The sequence below is a fragment of the Crassostrea angulata genome, chromosome 1 (genome assembly GCF_025612915.1).
Source record: "Crassostrea angulata isolate pt1a10 chromosome 1, ASM2561291v2, whole genome shotgun sequence".
Taxonomy (NCBI): Eukaryota; Metazoa; Mollusca; class Bivalvia; order Ostreida; family Ostreidae; genus Magallana; species Magallana angulata.
The window spans coordinates 9631647-9647740 of NC_069111.1; the positions used below are offsets into that span (position 1 = coordinate 9631647).

At 35.6% G+C, this 16094-nt stretch overlaps 1 protein-coding gene across 1 annotated transcript; it reads left to right on the forward strand.

Annotated features, from left to right (window-relative positions):
• The first annotated feature begins 2292 nt into the window (after window positions 1-2292).
• Window positions 2293-12890, forward strand: LOC128157303 (uncharacterized). The gene is made up of 8 exons (XM_052819799.1): window positions 2293-3080; window positions 3382-3503; window positions 3710-6387; window positions 6472-6688; window positions 7470-7573; window positions 10425-10633; window positions 11044-11328; window positions 12240-12890. Exons 1-8 carry the CDS (start codon window positions 2318-2320, stop codon window positions 12554-12556), a joined length of 4695 nt encoding a protein of 1564 aa, XP_052675759.1. The 5' UTR covers window positions 2293-2317; the 3' UTR covers window positions 12557-12890.
• Window positions 12891-16094: the final 3204 nt, after the last annotated feature.

Sequence of the window (16094 nt, forward strand, 5' to 3'; positions counted from 1 at the left end):
CAATGCATTATTTGATGGATCGATGAAGAATCATTTTTGAGAAATGATTATACAAAAATGACACCAATATCGGCCTCTGATTATTTTATATGATTTTTTTGTATTTTTTGATAGAAACCGGAAACATCGTTTTAGCTGCGAACAAGATATATTAGAGCTAAAAATTTGTTATCAATTAATGCACAATACAATTATCTATAAATATATATCAAAAACGGCCAGATAAACTTTGAAATATTTCTGTAAAAAAAATATTTATGAAAATGAAAAAAAAGGATTGTAGATATTTTTTAAATCTATGGATAAAAACTGCAGATAAACTGTTACTCGCATTTAACAATTGCTGTACAATCATATTTCAAAAAGAAATTGAAACCAAATAGTTAAATTTAAGAAAAAAATGGAAAATTTTAAAATCGAACCGATCCCGATTGTAATTAAACTGATCCCGAACGAAATCACATAAAGTTGGAATGAATCAGAATTTTGCAAAAATTTCAGGTTGTTTAGCTGTAAAATGGTTTCGTCATTTACTAACTTTATAATTTATATCAATTACTTTGAAAAAAAAAACTGCAGTTTATTTGTAAAATTTCAATTTTAAAATGATTCTGATCGGGATCAGTTTTTTTTTCAATCGGGATCGCTTAAAATTTGATAAATAGCAATTTTTCCAAAATTTTGCATTTTCAATTCAATTTCTTTGTAAAATATCATTGTTTAGTAAATAGTTTATGTGACTATATGTTATTTTTAAAATGTTATCCATAGATTAAAAAGATATCAAATAATTACAATTTTGATTTTCAGAAATATTTTTTTAATCAAAAAATTAAACACTTGACCAAACGATCTTTGGCATGAATTTATTTATAATTATATTACACATTAATTGACAACAAGTTTAAAGCTCTAATATATTCTGTTTGTCTGCCAAACAGTTTTTCCTATTTCACTGAAAAAATACAAAAAAAAAATCGTATAAAATAACTGAAAGCCGATATTGATCTCTGTTTTGTGGAATCATGTTTCAAAAAAGATTCTCTATCGATCCATAAAATAAAATTTTGATGTGTCGAGGAACCTTAAAGAAAATATTGATTTACAAATAAGTCGTCACAACGATTCCGTTGTAATAACGTACATGTAAATTTACCTAAAATGGTCGAATAAGCTTGGGCGTCCGTTAAGATCTTCAAGGGGGTTATAGGTTCGTATATTTGTTCACATCACCATCTTCAAACATTCGTTTATCTCAAATCTATTATATAATTCAGTATTCATTACACTCCTTTATTTTGAAGCATTAAAGTATAATACGATAAAAAGGATGCCCCGTGACCCCGTTAAATTAAGCTACATGTACATATAGGGAAGGGGGTAGGACTTGGATATTTTTTGTCGGTAGGGGTGGAGTATAAGCTTTTTTCAATTTAATATGTATTTTTTATTTCAATATCATATCATTAAAGTCTCATTAAGAGGGGGTTTATCATCTATGATTTAATCGTTATAAGTATAAAAGGTTGATTACGACAAAAAAGAGGGTGTCTGTCCCGCTTTGCCCCCCCCCCCCCCTCCCCCTCCCTCTGCTAGTCACCCGCAGCTGCTCCATATCTTACTTTTACATATGTGAATCTTTTGTGAGAGATTATAAAAATTACTCTAAACAAAGAGTTTTTTTGTGATATCTATTCATTGGGGGTGGGGATATGGCGGGTCGGCTGAAAAATAAATGATTGGATCTAGAGGGGTCTAAAGTGGGGGTCCGCGGACTTTCCCGTAAAAAAATCATATTTATTTAATTCACAAAGTAAATTCACCGAAAATAGGTCTCGAAATTCAATTTAACTTCTAACATGCTTATTGATTTTTCTAACATGATGATTGATTTGACTTCATTCTAGAACAAGCGCGAAAAGTTAAAGTGAGCAAGAATAATATTCATCGAAGAATGATATATATTGTCAAGATGAAACTTGAAATAAATCCCAGTATTGGATAGATTAAGGAATTCTTTACTTGCATTTATTTCCCATCGGCGAATAATTTCAATTCAAAAGTGCGTTATACTTTGTTGTTTTGACAACCGGTATATAATTATATTTTTAAAAGCGGCACTTACTTTAAGTATGAAATGAAATAGATTGGTTGAACATGTTCGCCGCAATGTTAGTTAATTTCCTATAAGTTTTAAAAAATAATTATGATACATAGTAAAAAGCACAGTAGGTCCAAAAAATTATTTATCATCTTTTTCTGCAGAATTTGAAATCAAAGTCCCAGCAGTATCTGTCGTCGGTTCAAGAATACAATCATGATGATCGGCACGGAGAAAGAGAACGAGTTTTGTGTAGACTGGAACAATAACAATCATAACGACGCCAAAAGGCGCGAGCTTACCAAACAACACCTAATGCGCATGCCCTACATATCCAACTCACGGAACCAGAAGATGGCGGTGTGGACCGATATTAAGGAAATACTCTTTCCCTCTTGTGATAAAAACTGCGAAATCGTCTTAGAGGAATTAAAGAAAACTGTCAATTACCCGAAACATGAAAAGTATATGTATCCATGCTCACCACGTGACCACGTTTCGTTCCTGAGACAATTCCGTTATGTCGCCATTGGTACTCTCCTGGTCCAAATCAATAAGATTGACTGCAATCAAGTGTTGTGGGAGAGAGTTTTGAAGCGACACATATCTCCCGAGAACGACGATCACTTCTGCTGTTCTCCTGCAACCAAGGGCAAGAGCTCACAAACTGTTAAAGAAGAAGGGGCATTTACGGTTTTAAAGTTTCATAAAGTTTTCGTTGATAGGAAATCTAAATCTGTACAATCATCACAAGCTTTTGTCATTCCTGCATTTGTCGGAGAGAAAAACCAATCTGGAACCACTAGTCATTTTATACCCTTGTACTTATTAGGAAATAATGTACCAAATGTTCGAAAGCATTTGGTCGACTTTTGTGGCCACCATATTGTCAGGTCCGATAACCCTTACACTCATTGCTGCTCTGTGGAAGAGGCCAGAGAAATCACAATATGGCAATTCAACAAACTCGGGGGCTGGGGTAGGTTTTGAGTACTTATGAATTGAAAACTGTGATTTGGGCAATTCAACATAAGACTTGTTGAACCTTTAGACAGTACTAAATACTCTCCTCGGCATTCGGCAATAGTTGTGTCTTCAGGCTCCACCGTCACCAAAATTTGAGTTGGGGGATTCGAAAATTTTGGTGATGGTGCAGCCAGGTCACATAAATCATAATCATAATACCCTCATACCTAGTCAATAACGGTATAATACTGTTGAACACAAAAAAATAGATTTTATAAACAACTTGCAATTCATCTCTCATTTTCGTTTATCAGGGGGTCATTGGCGACATCTAACCACCCGGGACTTGCTGGTATCATTTGAGAAATGCATCGATTACCTTGAGACTCATTGTAACTACCTGACCGTAACAAGAACTTCCGAAGATTCAGTTAAGGTAAACCTACCTCAAAACAATAGATTCTTCTTGCCCGTACTTTTCTTATGTACATTGGTAACGTTCGATATCCACCGTTCTAGTTGAGTGACGAACTATTCAATGCTATTACTAAGAATATCATATTTCAACAATAGCTATGGCAATAAAAATATTTCAAAATTAAACATTACAAAATTATGCTTTTCCTTTTTTTTCTCTTATAGATAAAAATGGAAGTAGGTGCAGTTCAGGCAGCAGAAAGTGTAAAATCTGCTGATGTAAGCTTCAAAAAAGTCAAGCCTAAGAATGCCAACAGTCTTTTCCCTAATCTCTTTGACAACTATCAAGGTCTTTCTCCTAAATCCATCCCTATTGGATCCAATCTCTTGGATAGAAAGGAAAGCTGCACTTTGGAGAAAAAACGACAACGAATCAAAAGTCCTAAAGACGATACAGTTGTAAAGTGGACATTAAATAGCACAGCAGAAAAAACAGTAGGCAACCTGCAGGGGACTGAAGGTACATCTAAAGCCAACAACTTACCAAGGTTTTCAACATCAGCCACATCTAATTTAATCATGTCGGATACAAAGATAAAGCAGGAGATGCAGAGCGAGGTGCGACATATGTGTTCATCTGGAAAACCCTCAGCTGGTCCCCCAGACATTAATCGTTGCAAAGCAACACAAGTCAATTTACCTGATTCTAAAATCACAGGTAGCAGGGCAAAGAGCACCATAGCCAGTCGGACAAATCGTTCCCAGAACGACACCGTTGACGACCAGACACTCATGAAGCTCGTGTCGTGCAATCCATTCAAACACAGCATCAAAGCACTGAAAGCCATCAGAGAAATGAACCTTCACAAGGAAGGAAAATCGACAGAGGATGGGGGATCGACTGGTTTTGAAAAATACCGAAGTGGTGACATGAAAGAAAGATCTCTTAGCAAGACCAAGCAGATAGAGAAGGTTATTTTATTACCCGTCATCACAGACAAAACAAGCATTGGAAAAGAACAGTCGCAAGTTGCAAAGGAGCAATCCGGAGAAAAAAGGTTTGAATTACCAAAGAATATACCTGGCTCGGAAAATCCGTTGTCTTTGTTAAGAAAACTGGTGAAGGAAAATACTTCATCAGATGATGGATACAAAGAGCGTTTCACATCTGAAGTCGATGTCACATCGAATACTAGTAAAACCATTCCCGATGCAACGAAATCGCTGGCAACCAATACGTCGTGCTCCGAGATGAATATTTCTTCTTTTTGTTGCGCACAGCGAAAAAACAGTTCAGCATGTGGTAAGCTAATAAAAGCAAACACAGCGAAAAGTGGCAGAACTTGTCAGGGAAAAGCTAAAACTTGTACAAAAGCATGGGTAAAACCAAAAACATGCGATCTGAAAATAGCCGACGATCTACACACCAATTTCCACAAAGGTGTTTTAAAATCAAAAGACTGGGACTGTTTGAAAAAATCGTCAGCTGGTAGACGGGTATCTTTTGAAATTGATGATATGGCTGGTAAGAACCATCAAGGTGATCAATTGCTGAAATCAGAAAAATGTGATATGATTTCTGAAAATGAAAGAAAAACTGTGGCAATGAACATGCATGCGAAAAAAGATGTGTCTTTACAAGTAGAAAAACATAACGCTGCAGAGAAACATGATCCTATAGAGGGAGAAGTACTGAAATCGGTTGTTGAAACAAAACATAAAGACGATGATTTGACTGCAAGTACAACTGACGATCTTAAATTTCATCCCAAAAAGAGATGGGCCAAATATTTTTTGACCGTTAATTCGTGTAGCGATGAGGAGCTAGATGTCGAAAATATAGAAGTTACAGCAGAAAAACCTCGGACGGGCAAAATAAACGAATGTGAGGAGGATGATGATGAGGCAAATGACCCTCCGACATGTTTTGACATTGAAAACGACGCCAGAGATAGAGCAGTCTTTGAACAAAGGAGCAGCGAGATTTTTTTGTTGAAGGACATCAACGTCGACCATGAAGAAGTGGTTGAAGAGAAAAGTGAAAATGAAATTAATGTTATCAAGATGAGTGACTCGGATCTCCTATTGAACGAGGCAAAGATGAATTTAGTGTCGCAACAATACCTCCAGTGTGCAGAATCAACATCAGATTCTACACTGGATGAGAAAGCGTTGACGATAGACGCTGAACAGGACAGAACTGAAGCAAAGAAACACGAGACGTGTCATACAGGGAATAACAAACGTGAAGTCATTCATGAAAACCCTGACAAACAGATAAAAACGACGACCACGACAGAGAAAGAGTCACAAACTGACGACATAGATCAAAAGTCTTCTTTTAAAAACATTAAAATGTACAAACAAAATTCTAAGAAGTCGATTGACACTTGTAACCAAAAGAAAGGAAAGAAAAAACAGAAAAAATGTGCTACGTCAAGTAAAAAAGGCAAGACGGCTAAGAAAGGAAAACCAAAAGTAACAAAGAGCGCATGTTCCGTTGAAAACGAATCAGATGAGGTACTGAAAGCAATAAGAATTCAAAATGTTATCGAAGAACAAAAAAGAATCTTAAATATATTGACGAAAAGGAAATATGTAGAGCCACGAAACTTCGATAAAAATGAGAAGGAGAGAGGACATAAAGATGTCAGTAAAGATGATCTCGTGGATATTGAAGCTGGTATTTTTTCTCGAGGAACGTCTGCAGTCACTTCGTCCCAACTCCTGGAGACAGTGAAACAAAGCGACGATTTAGGGAGGAAGAAGGGCATACGGATTAAAAGAAAGAATAAGATAGAAATCAAGCAAGAAGGGAGTGGTGTTACACCAGATGGACAAACGGGTGCATCGTGCAGTAGCAGTATAAATCCAGCACTGGAAATAGACACATACGACATAGGGTAAATAGAATTCTAAAGCTTCGTATCGTTTCCATTAAACAAACTTCTGTATATCAATTTTCTGTATGCCTTTGTTTCTTTTAGATATGACGTATTTCGAGACGACTCCGGGACAGAGATCGGGGGGTTGGTTCTACATCCGAAGTTTCTCCTGCCTTATGTTCTCGTTAACGGCTTCCAGTACGTGGCCTTGGCGGATGCCTGCAAGCTGTTTCCCGGATGTAAGAAGAGCTGCAGGATCTTGAGGAATGTGTTAAAGAAAGAACCGTCCTTGCAGCTTACCAACTGTACTTGGGAGGAGGTTAGTTATCTGATACATACCTAGACTTTATTATTATTATATCAATATAAAGGAGGCTGGATGGTCAACAAACTAACTATCAGATCTAGATAAATTTTTAAATATGGTTTATTTAGCTATAAACAATTTTAGTTAAGAAAAAATCCATATAAAGTGTCCTTTTTTAATTTGGAATTTTTTCTAATTTTTTATTCAGAGCTCTTCTTCTAAAGGAGATCAATACAGTTTCAAAATGGCCACGACCATTGAGCCCTCTTGAAATAGTTATATACAGTTAGATAAAGACGAGTTTCGATTTAACATCTGTTTCTAATGTTGAAATTGAGGAGCACACAATTTAAAGAAATTGTATACTAGTATTTATTACATACTTAGTAATAAATACAGTTTTTCTTTGCATATGTAAAACAGATGACATCACAAAACACGTATATCAGCCTCCGGAAAAAAGGCAGAGGAGTTCCGCAAGGGGTGTGATATGGATCCGTAACAGCCTTAGAGCTGATAACCTGTTTCAGCCCCGGAGGCCGTCACGACTTTTGTGAAGTCATCTGTATCACATATGCCAAAAACCTGTACTTATTACTTAGTGTGTACTAAAATAATAATAATAGATACCATTTTTCCATATCACAGCCCGTATCAGCCCTCGACCAATATCATCCCTCGGGCATTCGGCCCTCGGGCTGATATTGGCTGTGTTATGGAAAAGGGTATGTATCATTCTCTAATCTCTATGTATTTAACGGGTATGTTGAGTTTACTTGTCAAATACTTTCAGCTGTACGTCCTTGACCTAATATATTACGCCAAAGGACGAAGGGTGGTGACCGGGGACCCATTGGTGAGGTTCGACGTTCTGATTGGTCGATACGATGATCTGCTGTGTGCCGTGTACCAGAGACATTCCGACAACACCATGCATAAATGTTCCTATTGAAGCGGACGAATATACAAGAGACATTCCGACAACACCGTGCATAAATGTTCCTATTGAAGCGGACGAATTTACAAGAGACATTCCGACATCAAGTATCCATCTATATATGTCTATAGTTACGAATAGAAAATTAATGTTTCACAACATTTTTCTCCTTAGTCCAAAATCAAAGTGAAACTTATGATATGGATATAAAAAAGTAAACAAATTTGTCAATGTGGAGGTTTTATGCTGTTTTTAATGAATTTACTTAATTAAATTTTGAATAAATTATTTGAAATCATGAAATCATTTATGTTTTATTGCTATATTCTTCTTGTTGCTGATAAACATCAAACGAAGATCAAAAGTCAACAAATCTATAAGAATACAATAAAATTGAAAGTGTGTTAATTTCTCTCTCTCTCTCTCTCTCTCTCTCTCTCTCTCTCTCTCTCTCTCTCTCTCTCTCTCTCTCTCTCTCTCTCTCTCTCTCTGCCGGAAACATCCATGATCGATTTAGAATTTATATATATATTCTTTTCGAAGATGCTAATTGACGCAAAATAGACTTTACTGATCTGCATCAGATATAATTATTAGTTCAAAAAATCTTAATATTATTCACTGTTTGTTCTCATTAATTGTTTTAATCATGTAAATCAGATGTCAGTAAAAATTAAATATATCAAATGAAAATCTGAATTAAAGCCGATTTGATAACCACGTTGGGTAATTAGTAGGACCATCCCTTGTCGGCATTGGCTCAGAGAGGCAAATCTTGGTGGTTTAAGAAACAAAGCATCTAATAATTGACAATTTCTTCCTGCCAATAGGTATTCTTGTTGTTGTGATTGTCAATTATTAAACTTTGGAAGGACCACGCATGGATTTGACACCTGCACAAAACACGCACGTGCAGGGATCGGTTGGCCATTTCAGCGATTTTCATGCCCCACGAGTAGTTTTCGATTTTCAAAGTGTTAACATGATTATGCATAGCAAGAATGTGTTAATCATGGAAATATTATGTAAATTTAAGATGGAACGTGTGGATGTTAAGTCCTGATTTGGTCATTTTGAAGGGTGGTAGGCCTGACTTGGTTATGAAATGTTCTCCAGATCAATGTTGTTTTTATGAACGCATAAATGGAGGTAAAAGCAATATCATTTTTGTATTATTTAGAAGATTATCTTTAACAAAATGTCAAATAAGAAATTAAGGGTATTTTAAAATACATGCATATAACTTAATATAAGTATCTGCAGAACTGTACATCTCTGGTCAGAAAAAATTTGCCATCAAAATTTTTCTGACTGGCGAGCTACAGATCTGCAGCTAGCATAAAAGGTAATGCTGGTATGTCCAACTAAAAAGCTTTATTAAGCTATCCAGAATAGCTTAATTTTAGCTGTTTAGTACTTTTTGCATAATTTTCTCAGCAGGTGTTAAACATGTTATAAACAGTGTTATTGTTAAAGTTGAACTTAAGTGCAGCAATAGATTTCAGTTTAAACTGTTCTTTAAACACTGGATGTAAAAATCACTCATCAAATCACATCCCCTTAAGGGACTGCACTTAACTTTTTGGGTCAATCTAAAGCAATTAATTCATGACTACACAGATAAAGGTGGTCGATTCTGATAAACAAGAAAACAGATTTGTCTTAAATTAAGTCAGTACATTCTCATTAACACCTTTATGGACACAAGATGTGGTACAGTTAGCAAAACAATGAAAATATATTTCTTCTGTAAGGTGCTCAATGGCTGTAATGTTAGAACCATTTTGATTTTTGATGCTGTTTGACAAGTCCATATACATGTAGTACAAATACATTCATGAGGAGGCACAAACTTAGAATTTTTGTGTATTTCTTATTTTAAAAAATTGTGAAAAACTGATGTAAAGAGCTTTACCAAACTATTCGTAATAGTTTAATAAAGCATTATTCAAGTACACATCAATACACTGTAACCACATAATCAACCTATGCAGCTAAATCAAGAGGTTATAATAGACCTGGTCAATAGAAAACAAATGGTAGGCCTAGCCTAGCCTTCCCAAACATTGCATAACTTTAACCAAAACTCATTAAACTGATTCAGTTTGTTAAATTTAGACAATGTGTTTACTAGGAAGGGTGTGTATTTTTCACTTACTTAAATAGGTTGTTGAATATAGACCAATTGAATATTTTGACCAACATATTTCAGAATATTTTTTGCATGTTTGGAAGATAGATAAATTTTGAATTTCTACCTTCTCTGTTAAAGAGTGATAACTCTCTTCAGAGGGTAAAGGCAACTATTTTGATACAAAGGAGTGGTTTGTGTGTTATGAATACAATTTTTATTCTTTTGGAAAGCTGGTATCGGATCAAAAGGCAAATATTATTTAACTCTATGTTTGGTTTTGCATAATGTTTTCATAATTCTTGTCAAGTAAAATGAAGCATGATGCCATCTTTGATACATGTACCTTAAAGAAGTTTCAAATGACAATTTGCATGTGAGCTATATGCAGAGCCCACATCACTATAATTTTTAAAATCATTTTAAATTCAAGTGTAGAATGGATTTGATGCAACAGATTTATATCCTGGTGAATTTGTGTTCAAATTATATTTTGATGCTTTTAATCTCATATTTCCAGGAAATCGAATTTGTAGCACAGTATATGATTATCTGGTTACATTGCACTGATGTCTAGTTATTTTCTGCTGTGCAAGGCTTTACACAGTAACACTTAAGTACAGTAGGTTGTTATTTCATTAGAATGTTTTGTCACGTACATGTTTTCTGTTCTCTGTTAGGCTGTGTGTTACAATGGAGCAAGCAGGACAGAGCGATCAGACTTGGCAGGACCCAAGCAAGGTGAAGGCGGAGAATATTAACTCAGTGTACCAGTCATACGTGCAGTACCCCACCGGTCACTTACCCAGGCAGCAGCAGGCCGCCCCCACCAACCAGCCAAAGCTGTCCAACAAGAACCCCGTCATGCACCTCAACGAGCTCAGAAAAGGTTAGAGGTCAAATCCAAGCAAGAGTTCTTGTCGGAATCTTATCTCCCAAAAGTTTTCAAAATCTGAAGTGATATATATTTATTAAGCTAAGTGTGTTAAAGAGTTCAACATGAAGTCACTTTCAGCAAATTTCTTTATATTCAAAGTAAAAAAAAATCAACCAGCACATAGGTTTAGACAGTTGCTCTTTGGAATTGCGTCTTTTATAATATTTTTTGTATGGTACTTGAAGTTTAATCCTAGATTGCAAAAAATACCCACCCCAAAAGCGCCATGTTTCCTAAAGGTGTTACTGTGTCAAAATATCCATGTTTGGAGAACCGTTAAACTTTTAGAAATGAAATGCTTAAGTGGGAAATTTCAGTTCAACAGCTACCGCTATGGGTTTTGTTTTTTTTAATTCGTCCAGGACTAACCTATGACATTCAAGCAGTAACCACAACAACAGAAGAGGAAACGGTGGTGGTGACGACAGAAGCCTCCAAGTCAGGGGGGGAGGACGACGTTCAAGCGGTGGCGATCACTCCCGAGAACGTCAACAAGAAGAAGAAGAAGCAGCAGGAGATGGCGTACAGCTGTCATGTGACGGTGGACGGGGAGCAGTTTACCGGGACGGGGAAGTCACAGAAAGTCGCCAAGCAGGAAGCCTGCAAATACGCCCTGCTCAAAAAGTTCAACATTCTCTATGTTCCAGGTGTGTGCTAGGAATTTTACCTCTTTGTAAAGGTTTTCATTAGTAGTTATTTACATAAGTGAATATAGTAATATTAGTATTTTGCAGGATTTTGCAAAATAACATTGTGTCTTTCATTTTGTCTCCTTCAGTCAATGTACCTTGTTATCTCCTTATGTAATACATATAATTTATGATTTCTGGCTTATAAAATTGACCCAATTCTAAATAAGATATTAGTGTGGTAAATGTACCTTATAAGGTTTATAATCACAGAGAACAATTCTGCCAATTTTAACCTATAACCAGTCTGCCAAGGTTTGCTAATTTAAATCAAAATTGGCATGGGTGGAAAATAATGGGAGATATAATCGAGTTAAAATGGACAATTATGAAAATGTAGTACACAGTCAAAGATGGAGTCAAAGACAGACTAAACTCATATTGAAAATAGAATATTGCATTGTTCATAATGCTTTTGAAAAGTTGAAAAAAAATGCATTCCTCTTTAAGGATGTTAGGCTCTCACATGTCTCAAGTGAGCATTTTTGATCACTGTTTGTCCGCGGTCTGTGTGTTCATCCATTGGTAAACTTTTAGCTTGCGTTACTAATTCGGAAAGAAGCTCAGGGCCAATTTTAGCATTGGAATTAAAACAAGGGAAGTTAAATACATGTATGCATTTAACTATGAATTTAAAATTCTCAAGACATACAATGTGGGAAACTACTATGCAAGAATCCATTCATATATTTAGTTAGTGTATTTAGGTTTAGTATAGATTCAATTATTTTAAACTTAATTCTGGCCAACCTCTTTCATGATACTTTTGAGAGGTAAATATGTTTGGATATTTTATACTTCTATGTCTAAAAGCCATGAAGTTTAATTTTTTGGTCCCAAGTTGATTTAAATATTTTTTTACTTTGCAGGTTATGAAAATATTAGTGATGACACCAATATATTCAACGCAGTTAAAAGAAAAGCCCCACCAAAACAGAATGGACCTTCCCCTAAAAAACAGAAGAGCTCTGTTCCAAAGAATGCCCTGATGGTGCTGAACGAGACCAAGCCGGGACTGAGCTACAATGTGATGTCCCAGACCGGGCCAGTGCATGCTCCGACTTTTGTGATCTCTGTAGAGATAGAAGGACAGACATTTACAGGAACAGGGACCTCCAAAAAGTCAGCCAGGCTGGCTACAGCGCAGAACGCCTGTAACGCACTCAACTTGGAGTACACTTCATAGTTAGATTTAGTGTATTAGTGTTACTGTGTGTGTGAGTGGGGAGATATTGTTCTATGAGCAGATATGTTGTTATTGTACGAGTGTATCTCCGTCTTTAAAATACATTGTATATGGTTATATATGAGAACAAACAAAAACTCTTTCATGATTATCAGTGGAATCTCTTGAACTATTTTGTATTTTTTTTATTAGAGGATCTAGCAGATTTTTCAGGCTAGTTTGTTCATTTTCTTAGCCTATGATATGGGTTATGTCTGAGACCGAGCTAAATGCATTTACTAGTAAACTCATCATTGCATGTCATGATGTGATACAAGATTCTGAAATAGAATTACATGTAAGTAACAAAAAGCTTTATTTTGTTCTGTTTTGAATTTGGAGCTAAATCATTCTGCTGTAAATAGTATTATTTACATGGAAACATTGGTTACAAAAAGTTGATAACATATTCTGTCACCACTTTATAGCCAAGTTGTGCTGAGCCAGTTTGCTCCCCACACTGCACCTCTGTACATGTATTACTAAAGCCAAAACACAATAGCGAAGGCGCGGGAGTAGTATTGGTTTGTATTTCCCTCTGTTCTAACTTAATTGTACAGCCATTAAAGATATGACAGTGCTTGTCAATTTCAGATATAGTTATCTAGATTAATCAGAAAATATATTACCTTTCAGAAACTTTCTTACATACCCTAGATTCAAATTCGAACTAACAGATTTCAAAATCAAGAACTACATGTACAAAGAGACAAAACCAAAACTGCTTTTTTCTTTTTAGAAAAAAGTACAATCAATAACAAAGCATGGAAGTAAAATGCATAGATCTTCAGAGAATTAAATTCGTATTTACGGACAAATCAAAAACAATTGTTTTGATTTTTTCACGTAAAGTTGTCTTTGAAATAATCCTTTTTGGGGTTATAATTAAATTTTGCGAAGCTTTAAAGCAATGCGCATGCTTGGAAAATTGGTTTGTATTAAAACCGTTAATGAAAAGGAGAACAAGCAACTTTGTAATCATTTTTTTATGAAAAAACTACATGACATATCAAAAGCAGAAACAAAATCGAATAAATGGTGAAAATGATCACGATGAGGGTATACATGTACTGCATTATAACGGAATCGGAAAAAAAAGATAAAATTAAAGCATTTGCGATCGTAAATTATGGTGTTGTAAATCAAATTAAGAGGCATGACAATTAAAAAATGAAATATATCTCATCTTTGATAAGTTGGTGATGCGCAACAAAAATTTTTCTCAAATTTACATACAAAAAATTGAATTAACATGGAGTTGCCCCCCCCCCCCCCTCCCCCCGGATTAGGATTTAAAAAAAAAAATTCTTTGCTTGACAAGATTTTTTGGATGAGTCTGCCCCCCTCCACACTTTTAAAATCGATGCTACGTGCCTGGTGAATTAGTTTTAAAAAGCAATGCACTTAGAGGCAATGATGAGTGAGCCATGTGTCCAACTAATTTAACCCGTTATTTTGCCTTAAAAGTTAATTAAGATATAAAAGTCTCGAAAAACGATTAAATATGTAGGCAATGTATATACACGTAAATGGTTACAATAAAAGGTATGTTGAAAAGAATTTTTTAGACGACATCTATTCAGGCAGCATAGAAACTACATTGTAAATATAACGTAAAAGAAGATTGCGATCTTCAGTTCCTTTTTGTAATGTGCACCGTTCCGGAATCGAAAAAACAATGGCTTTTTAAAAAGTGATCCTAAGCAATGGGAGAAAAGAAAACAAGATGTCATGAAGTGTGTGCATGATAAGCGCAGACTGGGCAATGGATATGACGATGCAGGCGATGAGCTACTGGCTGGAGACGTCGTATGTCGGCAACAGTGGCGGCTTCTTCCTGTTCCGGGTGTGCGGCGGATACTGCGTAGACTTGCTGGAGTTTGTGTGCGTCGTGTGGATCAACAGGCTGACATTCTGGCCTGTTTTGTACATTTACATGACCTTTATTCTTATGTGCACGTGTATTTTCGTCTTCACCGTTCCTGTGGACTTTGCCACGGACTCAGAGGCTGTGTTGACAATGACGTTCTTCAAGGTGACCTCTGTCGTCCATGCTGTGTACGTTTTCTCTCGTCTTCGTCATCACGCTGATCGACGTTCATTCAACGTTGTTTTACAAATCGTGAGCTTAACGGACCTAACCATTAACCTGTTTCAAACATTACACTGTTTTTGGATTCTTTTGACATCAAAGGCTGTGTGAACAGAAAATAATAACTATAATCAGTTCTTTCAAGACGAGTGCGTCAGTCCTAAAACCATGAGACAGATTGTGCTCGGAGAGGTCCCAGGTCCCCGCTTTGCTCCTTTCATTCTGTCGACTGCAAATTGATTACTTACAGCTCAAAAGTACACAGTCTTTTGTTTTCAGGAGAAATGGGATGCACTGTTCAATGTACTAGTGTTCTGTCTTGTTCAAACAATCTCGACTGTGGCGTTTACTAAACTGCTTGATGTTCCTGAATTAGGGCGTTATGACGCTATGCACTATTTTGTATCATTTGTTAAGATATCGACGACGTTGTTTTGATTGTGCGATCAGGGTCTGTGTGAAACATTTGTCGACAATTTATGAGCACTGTAATCACTTAGCATTGAATTTTGGATTGACGCCTGAATTATTTTTGATTTGTATTCCAACAATTTATATCACTCACTTTAGATTTTTTTAGTTTTATTTTGAGAAAAACACGACTTGAAAAGAACTGATATCAATAACCCATTTACTAATGTTGACTTAGATTATAACAAAGAGAACTGATTGTGAAAAATGTCGATGGCATTTATATAACTAGATACTTCAACAAGACAGAGGTACTAAAAATGTCTTGTATGTTTGTAAAATATGGTTATGGTATTTCACTTAGGAGAAATCTCAACGTTACAGTTGCTCACGAAGATGAAAGTTTTCGCTAAATATACAGTAAACCCCAAAACAAAAAAAAGTTCAACATGTTACATTTACATCTTTTTCATATAAAACATCTACGTGATATTTTGTTTTTTCAAGAAATCCAGTTAACATTGTGTTTTTCATAGTTGTGGAACAAAAAAACGAATTACGGACAATTTACTTCAATTTTTCCGCTTTCTAAGATACGAGAGAGAGAGAGAGAGAGAGAGAGAGAGAGCTGTTCAGTTGATATTAAAAATTATATTAATAAAAAAAATTATAATAAAAAAACTAACTTTTACTTATTCTTATTCTGCAGCAATTCAGATGCTAGGTATTTAACAGTACAAGTAAAATTACTTTCGAGTCGACGGACATGAAATATAGACGATAAAACTAAAGTTAAAGATAGAAATTGTGGTATTGACAGCTAGAAAAATCAAAGTACTGAAGTACTGAAAGCCGGGCTCTTTTGGCGTGTCTTTAAATATGCATATTGTGTAGTAAAGTCTGAAAATCTCTCTCTCTCTCTCTCTCTCTCTCTCTCTCTCTCTCTCTCTCTCTCTCTCATGCTTTTAATGTCGGCAAAGCGTCAGAGAGCGACCA

Coding starts and splice junctions, on each gene's coding strand:
- LOC128157303 (XM_052819799.1), top strand. CDS start 2,318: ATGATGATCGGCACGGAGAAAGAGAACGAGTTTTGTGTAGACTGGAAC. Junction 6,388..6,471: donor ATAGACACATACGACATAGG/GTAAATAGAATT, acceptor TGTTTCTTTTAG/ATATGACGTATTTCGAGACG. Junction 10,634..11,043: donor CCTCAACGAGCTCAGAAAAG/GTTAGAGGTCAA, acceptor TAATTCGTCCAG/GACTAACCTATGACATTCAA.